The sequence below is a fragment of the Mus pahari genome, chromosome 5, assembly GCF_900095145.1.
Source record: "Mus pahari chromosome 5, PAHARI_EIJ_v1.1, whole genome shotgun sequence".
In the NCBI taxonomy this organism is placed as follows: domain Eukaryota; kingdom Metazoa; phylum Chordata; class Mammalia; order Rodentia; family Muridae; genus Mus; species Mus pahari.
The window spans coordinates 94,603,077-94,617,725 of record NC_034594.1 but is presented as its reverse complement, the minus strand read 5'-3'; the positions used below and the strand labels follow the sequence as shown (position 1 = coordinate 94,617,725).

Below are 14,649 nucleotides of genomic sequence, written 5' to 3'. Positions count from 1 at the left end.
ATCTTACAGCTATATTTAACTCCAGTTCCTGGGAAATCCATCATTCTTTTCTTACCCTCACGAGCACCGGGCATGTATATGGTATGAAAGACAAATGCACACTGCGGTAAGAGGAACCAATTAAAGATACAGATACAAAGCAGTACAATCATGGTTAGTCGCCAAACCTACAGAGTCAAAATCCCCATGGCATTCTTGTCTGTGTGTCTGTATCAGTAAGTCTGTGGTGTCTTGTGATGCACACTAGACTTGATAACCCATGCCTTAGGTTGCAACGTAGCTAATTATTTTATAAGTAATTAGCCATATTTGCATAGTTATAATTCCAACAGATTTTATAATTCCAAATGCATTTATTATTTGCATGAAAATTTTTCTATAAAATATATTCATTTTTTAAAAGCCAAGATATATTTTACATAATATAAAATTTTTTGTTTAAACAATTCAGTTTAGCATTTTGTAGAGCTATTTCACCTAACAGAGTTCAAAATAACTATTATGCAAATAGACAAAAAGTTGAATTTGTTGAGTAATAACCACAAATCCTGACATTTTCCTGTATTCTTCTCATTTTGTCTATAATACAGCATAAATTTTGAGAAGTAACTTTAACTAAAATTATACCTTAAATTTTTCCTTTATTTTATGTATATAGGTTGTTTGGGTTTTTTTGTTTTGTTTTCTTTTTCTTTTTCTTTTTTTGCCTGTGTATATATCTGTGCATCATGTGTGTGCAATGCTCATGATGCTGGGAGAGATACCCTGTGTTTGGAAGTATAGACAGTTAGAAGTGCTAATATGGGTGCTGGAAATCAAATCTGCTTCCGTGAGAAGAGTATTCTAAACTGCTGAGCTATCTCTCTCGTCCCCTAAATTTGTTTGACTTGTTCTCTTTAAGGTTTTTTTACTGATACATAATTAGGTATGGTGTGGCCTTTAACATATATGCAGTATGTAATCACCAGATATATCCACGCTTCAGATGTGCATCATATCCTTGTGTTGGGAATGTTCTTAACTCTCTCTACTACGTAATTTGAAATTTACAACTGTTAATCAGTTGATCTTCTGTGCTATAGAATATGAGAAATTATTTTACCTATTCAGCTGTGCCTTTTGCTATTTGTTGATTTTTTTTTTTTTTCAATACTCCCCATGGCAACAATTTTTGGGAAATAACTATTTGTAGAAACCTTGATTAGTCCTATCTGTAAATTCTAAAATGATGCATAAAAGTTAGTTTTAAAGTGGAATCTAGTAAGACTTACACAGAAAACCTTACAGGTGATCTAATAAAACAAATGGTATTTATTTTTATCTGTTTTTGTATACAAATCAGGTTTTTTTATCTCTGATACTTTTTGCTAGATTAAATTGTTATATGAAAAGAAAAATGCATAGATATACCTCTAAAACATTACTATTATAAATCCCAACATTTATAAATGCTCAGTTTGTAATACCAGTCAAAATAGTATATCCCTTAAAATATATGCTTATCATGCTGAGGGGGAAAAATTCAAGTATAGGAATTTAATATTAACCAAGAAATAGATTTCTTTTAACCTAAAAAAAAAACAACAGTTTCTTAAGGAGCTTGATTACATGTTTCATCAAAGCCATTTCTACTTTTCTAAAAGTAGTATTCAGAAAGGTAAGATGGCACTAATTGCCTATTTAAAGGTTAAATAGACTGAAGAAGAATGTGTTAGTCCTACCTATTTTCTACCATTGCTATATATAGGCCATCAGGGTTTTAGTAAGCCAGTCAGAAGGTGAGAGAGGGAATGTTTACAAAACACTGAGACAGGTGATGCTCAACAATACCAAAGTCCAGCCCATAATCATCTCTGCTTGATCAGAAATCAGTATTTGTATAATACAGAAATAGTGTTTATACAGTGCATAAAAAAAATCTCTCCAACAATAAAGTACAATAACTAGCCTCCTGATCCAATTCAAAGAGGTTTCAGATAAAATGAGAGAGAAAAAACTCCAAATAGTTTACTCATATTTTACAGCATCCAATAGGAAAGCCAGGCATGATGAATTTTTTGTTTGTTTGTTTTTATGTTGAATTTAAATAGAAAGGACAGCTGAAGAAAATAATTTGGGAAAAAAATTACCACTGAAACAGTAACTTTCTAGTATATAGATGAACACCAAGCCCAACAATTATTTTGCATAGTCAACATAGCATTTCTCAGTGGAAGGCACAAGCTGCCCTCCTGCCTTTTCTTGGGTTCTAGGAGAGTGAACTGAGGTCCTCATGTCTGTGTGACAAGCACTTTATTGACTCTGCCATCTCTCCAGTCCTTACTTCCTTTATATACTAAATGCTTAATAGAATTTACAAATTACTCTTTCTAGACTAGTTTTATTTAAAGAAAAAAAATTTAATAGTACATTCAAATTATTTATAAGATAGGCCAATTTAGATTTTTCTCTTTCTGAACAAACAGTGGTAGTTGAAATATTTCATTTTATGTAAGTTGTTGGCTTTATTGTCATAAAGATTCCAATGTCCCTCATTGTCTCTTTAAGACTAGAATCTAGGGGATGATACTTTAGTTCTTCATTTATTTATTTGGTTGGTTGGTTTGGTTTTTTGAGGGATTCTCTGTGTAACCATGAATGTCTGGAATTATTTCTGTAGACCAGCCTGGCTTTAACCTCACATAGATGGGCCTTCTTCTGCCTTCCAAGTGCTAAGATTAAATGTGTGTGCCACCACTGTCTAGCTGCTTCTTTCATTCATGCTCATATGTTTTGTCTTTTTATCAGTCTTGTTAGAATCTCATCACATTGGATTATTTTAAAACAATCTATATGCCAAGTAAAAGTTTTCTTCAGACTTAAGTAGCTCAGTTCTAAAATGAGATGGGTACGAAGTGACTGAAAATATTATGCAGCCAAGTTTTCATTCAAATAAGTTTAGAACCAACATAGTAGACATTATTCAGTGTGCAAAAATCTCAAGCATTGTAAGGTCCCTGAATCAGGAGGTAGTGTTATTCGGTTCTTAAGAGCATGTGCTGCTTTTGCAGAGGACCTGTGTAACTCCAGTTCCAGGGTTCTGATATTATAGAGTTAGTATGCTTTCTTAGTGAGAAATAACCGTACACTCAAAGTTTAATGGAAGAAAAAGCTCTTAAGCCAGGTATGGTGGTACATACCTTTAATCCTAGCACTGTGGACATAGAAGCAGGTGGATCTCTGTGAGTTCAAGGCCATCCAGGGCTACACAAGGAAACCCTGTCTCAAAAAACCTAAAAAGAAAGGAATGAATGAATAAGTAAAAGAAAGAAAGGAAGGAAGGAAGGAAGGAAGAGAGAAAGAAAGGCTTTTATAAGAGTCACATATAAGATAACCTTGAATCAAACAAATGGTCTGTCGATCAGATAACTATCTGTTCTATTTTTCTTTCTTAATGAAAGTTATCTGGTCCTTCTAGACCAGTGGTTCTTAACTTGTAGGTCAGACACCTTACACAGGGGGTGCATAGCACACTTTCTGCCTATCAAATGTATACATTACTATCCATATTACTCTATGAAGTAGCACCAAAAATGGTTTTTTGTGGTTGGGGGTCACCACAATATGAGTAACTGTATTAAAAGTTGGCAACATTAAGAAGGTTGAGAACCACTGCGCTAGAATCTTACTCTATACCTACCCTCTAGTTCTATGGATTGTAGCTTGGTTATCATTGACTTCATAGCTAACACCCACATAGTTAATATATACCATCTTTGTCTTTCGAGTCTGAGATACCTCACACAGGATAATTTTTTTTCTATTTTCGTCCATTCAAATTTCATGATGTCACTTTTTAAAAAACTGAGCAATGTTCCATTATATAAATGCACCACATTTCCTTTATTCAGTCTTCTGTTGAGGCACATCTAGATCCTGAAACTTCAAGTTTTTTTCTACATCACTGATACCTCTTTCTAGTCTCTGAAAGCACTATACAATATTCATAGTACACATACATAAGTATAGACAGTAAAATAAAAGTGAAAATATATATATATATTTTTACAAAATAGTGAAACCAGACCAATTAAATAACAAGAAAATAACTCAAATAACTCAAGAAAATAAGATAACTCAAAAAAAGCCAGGCGTGGTGGTACACACCTTTAATCCCAGCACTTGGGAGGCAGAGGCAGGCGGATTTCTGAGTTTGAGGCCAGCCAGGGCTATATAGAGAAACCCTGTCTCGAAAAAAACCCCAAAAAAAAAAAAAAAAAAGTCTTGGTGCAAAGCTCTGAGAATAAAGGGTAAGTAAGCCTTTACCCTAGTATTCATCCTCGGCAACTGAGGAAGACTAGAGAAAGAAGTTAAGATAATAGAAGCTTTTTAAAATTTAATGATAAGTTTTTAGAAAGAAGAAAGAGATGAGAGGAAGTATTTGAGTCCCCATGGAAAAAAATTTTAAATGTATCATATTGTACCTATCTATTTTGTGACATTTCCTAAACTTTTCCTTCGCTTTTTCAGTGAACAGCAGCTACCTCTCTGAATTCTAGCCTTTTCTAAGTGAATATGTAAGAAGTTTCAGTAAGCTGGAGATATGTCTCAGTGGTTAAGGGCACTGGCTGCTCTTCCAGAGGACTCAGTAAAATTCCCAGCACCCACATGGAAGCTCACAAGTTTCTGTAAATCTAGTTCCAGGGGATCTGACACCCTCACACAGACCTCATTGCAGGCAAAACAACAGTGCACATAAAAAAAAAAAATAATGTAAAGAAAAGAACTTTTAGAATAAGTTTTATACTTTTGTAATGAGATTTCAAATTTAAAACTGGCTTGCATTTCAGTTATTCTTTTCATTATTATTTTCTCTATTACTTGAATTATTGCTATAACATTTTATATATTTATACTTAACAGTTGGTACTTTCTCATTGTTTAAATTCATATTGTAACAATTAGATATTGTAATTGCTACAGATTTTTATTTTAATCTGACTCTTACATGGTGTCTTATGGACAATATGCAATATAAATTCCTTTTGAACATTAATTGTTCTTGATTGCTATGGATATTGACTTCTTATTCCAGCCATTTGATCAATAGAGTTGTATAATCTGCTTCACTGCTATATTTGTATCAGTCAGGAGTGAGAGAAACTCAGAGCTCTTTTTGATATTATATATATAATATCTATGCTTATAGTTCTTGTTCTTAGCTTAGAATGTATTGGAAACTCCCTTTAATTATTAAAATGTTAATACTCTTGCAACTGAATTAGGAAAGGCAGGATGACAAAAACTATACATAGTTCTTTCCCTAATGGACATGTCTCATGGTAAGCAATGGCCAGGAATATTGATGCAATTGTTATACTTAAGATGTTGAAATATTGTTGACCAGAAAGTAGAGCTGGGAATATTGACAAAGTTTTTTTGCTTTCTTAACCATCTCTATTTATATACATGCTTACTGCTATTCTGTATATCCAAGAGATTAAATGCATTTAAATTAATGAAACTGAATATATGGCCTCCATAGAGGAAATACATTTTTTGAAAATTTCACATTTAAAAATATAGTTTCTCATTTTTCTATTAAATATCAGTCATGCCATTTATTTCAAAATTACTTATATTTGTCTTAGTAATATGGTCTGAAATTTGCTTGTGTGGAACATGTATTTCTACTTTTATGTACATTAAATATCTATATTTATAAATGGTTGTACTTTCTGTATATGAATTTTATGTTCATTTACAACTCAGTAAGAGGTTGCCTTTATAAACTCACTGAGAACTAACCTTTCATTAAGACAATTAGCTGAATACACTGACTTACCATGGAGGAGGATCAGAATCTCCTCTGCTTATAAAGAGTGCCGTCTAGGCAAGTCAGTTTCATGCCGAGCATCCACAATATTTCTGATCTTATTTTTTTTTCCTATACTCAAAACCCTGAAATTCTTGTATTGTGTCATGGAAGGAGTTGATGGACAGTCTTCATATCTGTAATAGTAGGAAAGGAAAAAGAAGTTATCCAAATTACTAAGTAATTCAGCCCCATCATTAGGTTACAGCTAACCTATTCTGTTAGGGTAGGTCAGGGTGTTAGCTAACTCTCTTCTGTTAGGGTAGGTCAGAGCCATAGAGTTTGTTTGATACAGGGCACCTCTGACTGTAGAGAGAGCATTTTAGTAAGGAAACACAAGACAGGAGTTCCTGTCATAAAACATGTGTCTGTTGTCACATCTTGATTTATTAATATGAGGAACTACTAATTAAGCTTCATCTGTTTGGATGAAACTGGAAGGTAGTCCAATCTTTCCTCCTTACTCTGATGCTTTTATTGGTTTGTTTGTGTGTGGGGGAGGGTGGTTGTTGTTGTTACCACAAATCTCTTGTCACTTATAAAATTTTAATATAATCATGTTCTATATTATAATTTCATGCTGTAGTCCCCTTTAAGATATTATGCATATTTATGTATTTCAGTGGGAGAACTGAAGTCCAGTCAGTTCAATATGGCAAAGAAAAGGCAAATAAAGACAGGGTATTTGCAAGGTAAGTCAATTCTGTTTTAGTATGTGAGGGTTTTATTTTGTTTTTTTGACATTTTATTTTATGCTGTGTGGCAGGGGAGGAGTGACACAGAAGAGAAAAACAAAGTTCTTTTATTCTATTAGGTAGGTTCAGGTTACACTCACATTGTCAGGCTTGGCAGTAAGCACTTTTATTTACCACTGTGCTATTTCACCATCCCAACAGATTGCTGATTTTTTTTTTTTTTTTAAAGATTTATTCATTTATATGTAAGTACCCTGTAGCTGTCTTCAGACATACCAGAAGAGGGCAGCAGATCTCATTACAGATGGTTGTGAGCCACCATGTGGTTACTGGGATTTAAACTCAGGACCTTCAGAAGAACAGTCAATGCTCTTAACCGCTGAGCTATCTCTCCAGCCCCCACACACTCAGCTTTTTGACATGGGTTCTAGGGATCTGAACTCAGTTCCTCCTGTTAGACAGTGAGTTATGAACTGATCCATCTCTCCGGTCTTTGTGAATACTTTCTCTAACAATGAAGGTCAGTGCTCTTAACGACTGAGCCATCTCTCCAGCCCCCAGATTGCTGAATTTTTAAAAGCATTAAAATGATTAGAAATGGGGATTGGATAGCTGACTCAGTAGTTAAGAGATCCAGGTTCAGTTTTTGGCACCTACATGTTAGTACACAATTGCATATAACTCCAGTTTGGGGGATCTGATGCCTGCTTCTGGTCCATGGCCTTTTGCATGCATGTACTGTACAAGCACGTCTTCAGGTGTACCCACATACACAAAAAATAAACATTTTTAAAAGAATCATTAGAAATGTTTTCTCAATAATATACTATGTCGATGAAATGGAAACTAGTTTGTCTAGTGTCCTGCTTCTATTTTTTTAGACATATTTAAGAACTTTAGCCATGTATTCAGGACAATAGTTTTGAATAGGCTAAATCAAGTATTGCTAATACAACTTTTTACTTGAAAGTTACTCTCATATTACATTCTTTTGAGCAATGTAAGGAATCCTATTATCCAGCCCACTTATATAGTTACTAAATCATGCTATTAAATGATAGTCGCTTTTGAATTGCCTTTTAAAAAGTGTACTTATCTTTATTTCATTAGAGTTTGTGAGAGCCAGTTTGGATTTTAGAGACAAAAATGATACAATTTGGGAAAATTTACATTTCGGGAAAAAGTTAAGGATAGAGAATGGGTTAACAAAGTATGGGTTTGATACTTATGACTAATTAGGAGATAATTGCAGTAATCCAAGCAAAAATAATAAAAACCTCTACCAAACACTGATGTAGAGTCGGGAACAAATTTGAGGGACCTAACATCGGCTGCTGATGGGACAATGAAGCAGGTGTTTGTTCCTGGTGAAAATTACTTCAAGAGCAAAAAGCCTTGCAGAGTTGTATGTCTGGCATCTACTGTTGCTAGAAATTTGGAAGCATTTATAAAGATAACAGGAAAATTTTACTTGGTCAAAAATTCAAAGGTCTTTTCAACTTAGTATTTCTAGAAGAAATAGATTTGTGTTTGTCATTGCTTTTTCTCATTTTCTTCCTCCCAACATGAAAATTGTTCCCTGTTTCTACCAATTAGTGATAGATCATTATATTCTAAAATCCCGACAGTTTCAAATGACTCAAAGAATACATCTCCACTACAGCCCCTTACAAACTTATTGGCATTTATTCAAGATTTTTCCCTGCATAGACTCAGGTGTGTGTGTGTGTGTGTGTGTGTGTGTGTGTGTGTGTATGTGTGTCTGTCTGTCTGTCTGTCTGTCTGTCTGTCTGTCTGTCTTGTGACTATCATCGATACCACTGCTCCAGTTAGAAAGTGGTATAGACCTGGAAAACAAAGGGGTTTAATAAATGTCACTCAAATGTTTTCTGTACAACTGACCATAAGATAATTTTACTCCTAATGGCATAATTGGTTTTTTGTACTGTCTCTTACTTGCAGTGCCCTCTATTTTTGAAAATCAAAACGTTGTCTTATTTTAATGATTTTTGTACATACTAGATTTTGTTATGCCTGATCTTCATTGTTTTGTCATTCACTATTAAAATTCTAGAAAGTTTGTCAGGGACTGTTTTTTGGTGTGTGTGGGTGGGGAGGATATATATGTTTCTTTTTTTAAGGTGCTAGGTTCCCAAACCCAGGGTACTGTGTGCTCAAGTCATGGGGAGAAGTTTTAATAGTGCTGTAGTGTCTTTTTTTTTTTTTTTAAATTTCACTTTTTTTTTTTTTTTTTTTTTTTTTTTTTTTTTTTTTTTTTTTTTTTTTTTTTTAAATGTCACTTGTTTTTATTTTTATTTTTATTTTTTCTGCTTGTGGACGTTGTACATCGTGGTGCGGAGCCTAGTGCGCACCACGATGTACAACGTCCACAAGCAGTCTGTTTTCCATAATGTGTCTTGGATATTCCAAGTTTCTGGGCTAATATCCGCTTATCAGTGAGTACATATCTAGTGACTTCTTTTGTGATTGGNTTACCTCACTAAGGATGATATCCTCCAAATACATCCATTTGCCCAAGAATTTCATAAATTCATTGTTTTTNATGGCTGAGTAGTACTCCATTGTGTAAATGTACCACAGTTTCTGTATCCATTCCTCTATTGAGGGACATCTGGGTTCTTTCCAGCTTCTGGCTATTATAAATAAGGCTGCTATGAACATAGTGGAGCATGTGTCCTTATTACCAGTTGGAAGATNTTCTGGGTATATGCCCAGAAGAGGTATAGCAGGATCCTCCGGTAGTACTATGTCTAATTTTCTGAGGAACCGCCAGACTGATTTCCAGAGTGGTTGAACAAGCTTGCAATCCCACCAGCAATGGAGGAGTGTTCCTATTTTTCCACAACCTTGCCAGCATCGTGCTGCAGTGTCTTAATGAATGTTTTGTTTCTGGAAGTCTATGCTTTCCTGGGATTGTTTTAGTTAATTTAGCTCGCTTGTTTGTTTTTGTTGTTGTTGTTGTTGTTTTAGTTTGGTTTTTCGAGATAGGGTTTCTCTGTGTAGCCCTGACTGTTCTGGAACCCACTTTGTAGACCAGACTAGCCTTTTCTCAGGAATCTGCCTGGCTCTGCCTCCTGAGTGCAGGGATTAATGGTGAGCACCACCGTTGCCTGGCTCCTGGGATTGTTTATATAAGACTCTTTTACCTCATAATAAGCTACTAAAATTCTCTAATGGTTTTAGCAAGAATTAGGTCATTTTGGTTGAGAATTCCAGATTTATTGTCTTTCTTAGAATTTTAAATGGCAGTATAAATAGGAAGATGAAAAAGGCCTTTAAACTTTATATGAAAAATTTTACCAATAATTATCCTATTTTCCCATTTATATCTACTTTTTGAATTGCTTTCACACTTTTTCAGTTATCATATAATATCTGAGGAATAGATTAGAGCAAATTTTTCTTCAACAGAAAAATAAGGTGCCACGGTCAGAAAATAAACTCACCACATTGCTAACAGTGTGGTATTTTTTTCTCTGAAATTTCCGCTCAGAACAGGAAACATAGACAGCAAGCTTGAGTGGGTGGGTCTCTGAGGTTTAAGCTGTTAATAAAGTAAAATGCCTGAAATGTAGTTAACTCAAGCCATTTCCAAACATGTTTAGTTCATTACCAAGAATGAAGTGGTCATACAGTTTGTACTAGGTAAGTATGCTGGATTTTCAGTTTTTCAGATGATTTTTTTTCTCTTACTAATTAATCTTAGCTCTTATCACTTGCATTTGGTCTAATATATGAGGGAAGAATACTTTGCTAATAGTAAGAATTAACACTAGTAAAATAACTATAGGTGGTAAATTATGATAAGCTTAAGATTTTATGTTTTAAATTTAAGAGACTACATAGTATATTCTCATATGTGACTAATTGAATTTATGTGTTCTCCACTGTGAGAGGTTAAATCTAACAGTGTCCAGAATTCAAGTCTTAAACTAAAACTCACGGTGATAGGAAGAGGTCTCTGTGCTTAAATTACTTTGACTTGACTTTTGGAAAATGAAATTTGAGTCTGTCCTTTTTGTTTGCTTGTTGGTTACAAGTAGCATCATGTCTCTTTTAGAAGATGGACATTGTTTTTAGAGTTCAAAAAGATTAGCCTAACCTGTGAGATGATTTGGCTATCAAACCCTGAAATGATTGGATACTTGTATGATTTTGATTCATAATTATTCATAATTTAACAAACTTTTAAAATTTTTATGTATTCATTTTATGTGCATTGGTGTTTTACCTGCATGTATGTCTGCATGAGGTTACTGGATCCCCTGGAAGAGGAGTTGCAGACAGTTGTGAGCTGCCATGTGAATACTAGGAATTGAACCAGGGTCCTCTGATAGAAGTGAGCATCCACTTCTGTATTTGCCAGGCATTGGCATAGCCTCATATGTTTTATATGTTCTTACCACTAGGCCATCTTTTAAGCTTAATTTAACAAACTTTTAAGAGGCTAAAATATTGTACTGAAAATTCATATTTTCACAAAATTAAGTGTAAAGAAGTATGTTATGATCCTGTTGCACCTGTGAATTTAGATATTAGTATAACAACAATTTTTCTCTTACAGGCCATAATTAGAACTCAGTGTCCCTAGTAGCCATTACTATTTTAATGCTTCCTGCTGTGGAAATAAAATACGGTGGACTACCATTTGCTAAGCATTGTCATTCTCTTAGACCATTCTGTATGTGCAGTTAATGTTTTAGAAAGGAATTTATCGGCTGCAATTATAAGAATCACTTTGGATTTAGGTACACACTGATTTCACTCTGTGGATCTGTTCGAAATACTTAATTTTGCATTTACTTTGTACTTTGGTATTTTTTCTTAATTTATATAAATTTATGTAATATATAACAACAGGAAGAAATTATGGATGAATTTAAGGCGAAAATCTTCCAGTAATCTAAAAAGTATGTAAAGTACTATGCCCAGTCTTTATTAGTATTGGAAAATCTGAAAATAAATTTCACAGAATGAAGATCTCTGAATATAATGGGCCATGACAAAAAATAGTTTTAATATTTTAAACAAGTTTTTATTAGATATTTTCTTCATTTACATTTCAAATACTATCCCGAAAGTCCCCTATACCCTCTCCCGCCCTGTTCCCCAACCCACTCACTCCCACTTCCTGACCCTGGCATTCACCTGTACTGGGGCATAAAATGTTTGCAAGACCAAGGGTCTCTCCTCCCAATGATGGCCGACTAGGCCATCTTCTGCTACATGTGTAGCTAGAGACAGGAGCTCATGGGGTACTGGTTAGTTCATATTGCTGTTCCTCCTGTAGGGTTGCAGACCCCTTCAGCTCCTTGGGTACGTTCCATTGGGGGCCCTGTGTTCCATCCAATAGATGACTGTGAGCATCCACTTCTGTATTTGCCAGGCACTGGCATAGCCTCATATGTTATATATGTTCTTCTTGAATTTTGTCCAGTACATTTTGATCATATTCACCTTCTCTCATCCAAGTCTTCTTAGACTCACTCTTCCTTTTATCCTCCAACTTTGTGTTTGTTTTATTTATTTTTCTCCATCAAAACCAATTTGTGTTGCCCAAATAGTCTTGGATGTGTAGCTTTCTTCTAGAGCAGGTAGCTGCTGCATTATTAAAGAAAACTGACCCCTCTTGGCAGCTAACTACTGCCAAGAGCTCCTCACCTGGGGAGGGGGTTTAGTCTAGCTCGGGATTACATAGCTTTTGCTTTGCTGTCATAACTACTTTGAATTCATGTGTGCAGCCACCCTACTGTGGTATTTTGTAAGAAATAAATTTTTCTACTTAAAAATTTTATGATCTGATTTTTTGGAATAGTATACCTATGTCTGTTTTATTATGATGTAATAGAGACTAGCATACATGTTTTTTACGGGTCTTAGGAAATTTATTACTGAGATTAAAAGTATATAAGGTGATTTATGTGTTATATTTGTCACTTAATTCATTTTATTAACCTCCAAAATAATTCTGCATATCAAAAAGGTACACATTTAAGTAAAAGATTTTTCAGTAGTGCTTAAATCAACATGCTGAAGACTTTGGTTATTAACATTCCTAAAATTCTCAGGGCTTATGTCTCTGAATATAGTTATACCATTTGACCTGTGGAGATTAGCACCTTTTTCTTAGCAGGTCACTTAATTATATTTTATCACTATGATAACTGACAATAGATAATAAAACATATCCTTTTGTGCTGGAGCAATTTCTTAGTGGCTGTGACCCATTGCTGCTCTTGCAGAAGACTAAAGTTCATTTTCCAGAATTCATTCCATGAAGATTATAACACCCTACTTTTTGCTTTAGCTTCAGGGATCTAATGCCCTCTTCTTGCCTCTGCAGGCACCCACACTTATGTGCATAGACACTTTCAAGAATATATATACACATAACTAAAATTAGAATAAATGTTTTAAAAATCCCCTCTGTTACTTTCCACAAGATACAAGATACGGAATGTTTTTTACAGAAACAAAGAGAAAAAAAATTCACTGACCATACTTTATGTAAAAGAGAAAAAAATTAAATTCAGCATGCATGATTATCTTTTTTGGACCTCTCTTCCTTGAAGCAGAGGCTCAGAAAATCAGTGAGGAGATGAGGTGGTGGGAATTGTTCAGTGTACTTTGTGGTAAACTGTGTTCTGAGTACAGTAGGTACAAGCAAAGATTTCTCATTTGCAATTTTAGAAAATGTTTGATAGCAAACTATTACTTCTCTTTATATCCTTTTTTATATTATTCCTTGTTCTCTTTTTCTTCATAGACTCATCCTTTTTTGTCATATAAATCAAGTAAAGCCTTTTAGTAATTATTTTATACTATTACTAAATTATGATATAAATATATCATAATAAGCAAACTCTTTGACTATGACTTATTAATAGAATTTTAAGATTTAACTCATATCAAAACAAAACCTTTTAAGTATTATTCATTTATTTTCTACAGATCTCCAAGTAAGCCTTTGGCACGGAAATTAATGGATTGGGAAGTAGTCAGCAGAAATTCGTTATCTGATGACAGGTTAGAAACACAAAGCCTCCCATCCCGGTCTCCACCTGGAACTCCCAACCAGTAAGTGGCAAGCCCGCATCATGCATGCATTTTTACTTTTTTTTAAGCGTGAGCCTCTCTCTCTCTCTCTCTCTCTCTCTCTATATATATATATATATATATATATATATATATATATATATATTAATAAAAAGATAAGAGAGAGTTCCTCAACTCTGTACCAGTGGTAAGAGAAGCAAGGCAAGGACTGGGGAAGGAGAAGTGTAAGAGAGATCATCTAAATAATAGCAGTAGCTGAGATGAAGTTTCAAGAGAATGAAATAATTTTAAGGATGATGTGATATTTTTTTAGAGACAGGACAGCAGAGTGATTAAACAGTGGGTCTAGAGTCACTGTTTGAATCTTGAAGTTAATTGTGGTCTCATTTTCTTATCTATAAAATCCTACCTGTAGATGGATACATGCCTGTAATCCCAGCTTCGTTGTTGTGGTGTCATACAGTCTTAATGAGGTAACATGAAATGTTGAGTAAGGCATAAGATTAATATTGAGTAACGCCTTAGGGCAGCTTGTAGACTGCAGGCGCATCTTGACTTTCCATTGAGTGTTCTTTTCATTTATATCACACTGTTAGAGATTCTGCGTAGTCAGCATAGACTTTCACACACACAAACACACACTTCCTCATTAAAAAATAGGATTAAAAAAACAAGGAAAATCAAAGTATACTATTGTTCAGACTTTGTTTCTCTTCATTTAGTCGGAATTCTTCATTCACACAAGAGGGGACCCGGGTTCGGCCGTCTTCAGTTGGTCATTTGGTAGACCATGTGGTTCACACATCCCCCAGTGAGGATTTTGTAAGTCAGAGATCTCCATCATCAACGCAAGCTAATAGCATAGTTCTGGAGTCATCACCGTAAGACTTTTTCATTTTGCTTCTTAATTCCTTATTTTCAAATATTTCCATTTTCTTCACTTGAAATACCTTTGGAAATTAGAGTACTTAATACAAGGTGTTACTTATATATAGTTATAAATACATATTTGTAAATGTACTT

The 14,649-nt window shown here is 34.4% G+C and overlaps 1 protein-coding gene across 2 annotated transcripts in view; it reads left to right on the top strand.

The window, feature by feature from the left end:
* Positions 1 to 14,649, top strand: part of Ptpn4 (protein tyrosine phosphatase non-receptor type 4) — a 168,477-nt gene that overhangs the window by 102,600 nt on the left and 51,228 nt on the right. For both annotated transcript variants that reach the window (XM_029539304.1, XM_021197760.2), the window contains 3 exons: positions 6,478 to 6,546; positions 13,522 to 13,647; positions 14,349 to 14,507. In XM_029539304.1, the coding sequence (XP_029395164.1) occupies positions 6,478 to 6,546; positions 13,522 to 13,647; positions 14,349 to 14,507 (354 nt within the window). The remainder of the gene's footprint in view (positions 1 to 6,477; positions 6,547 to 13,521; positions 13,648 to 14,348; positions 14,508 to 14,649) is intronic.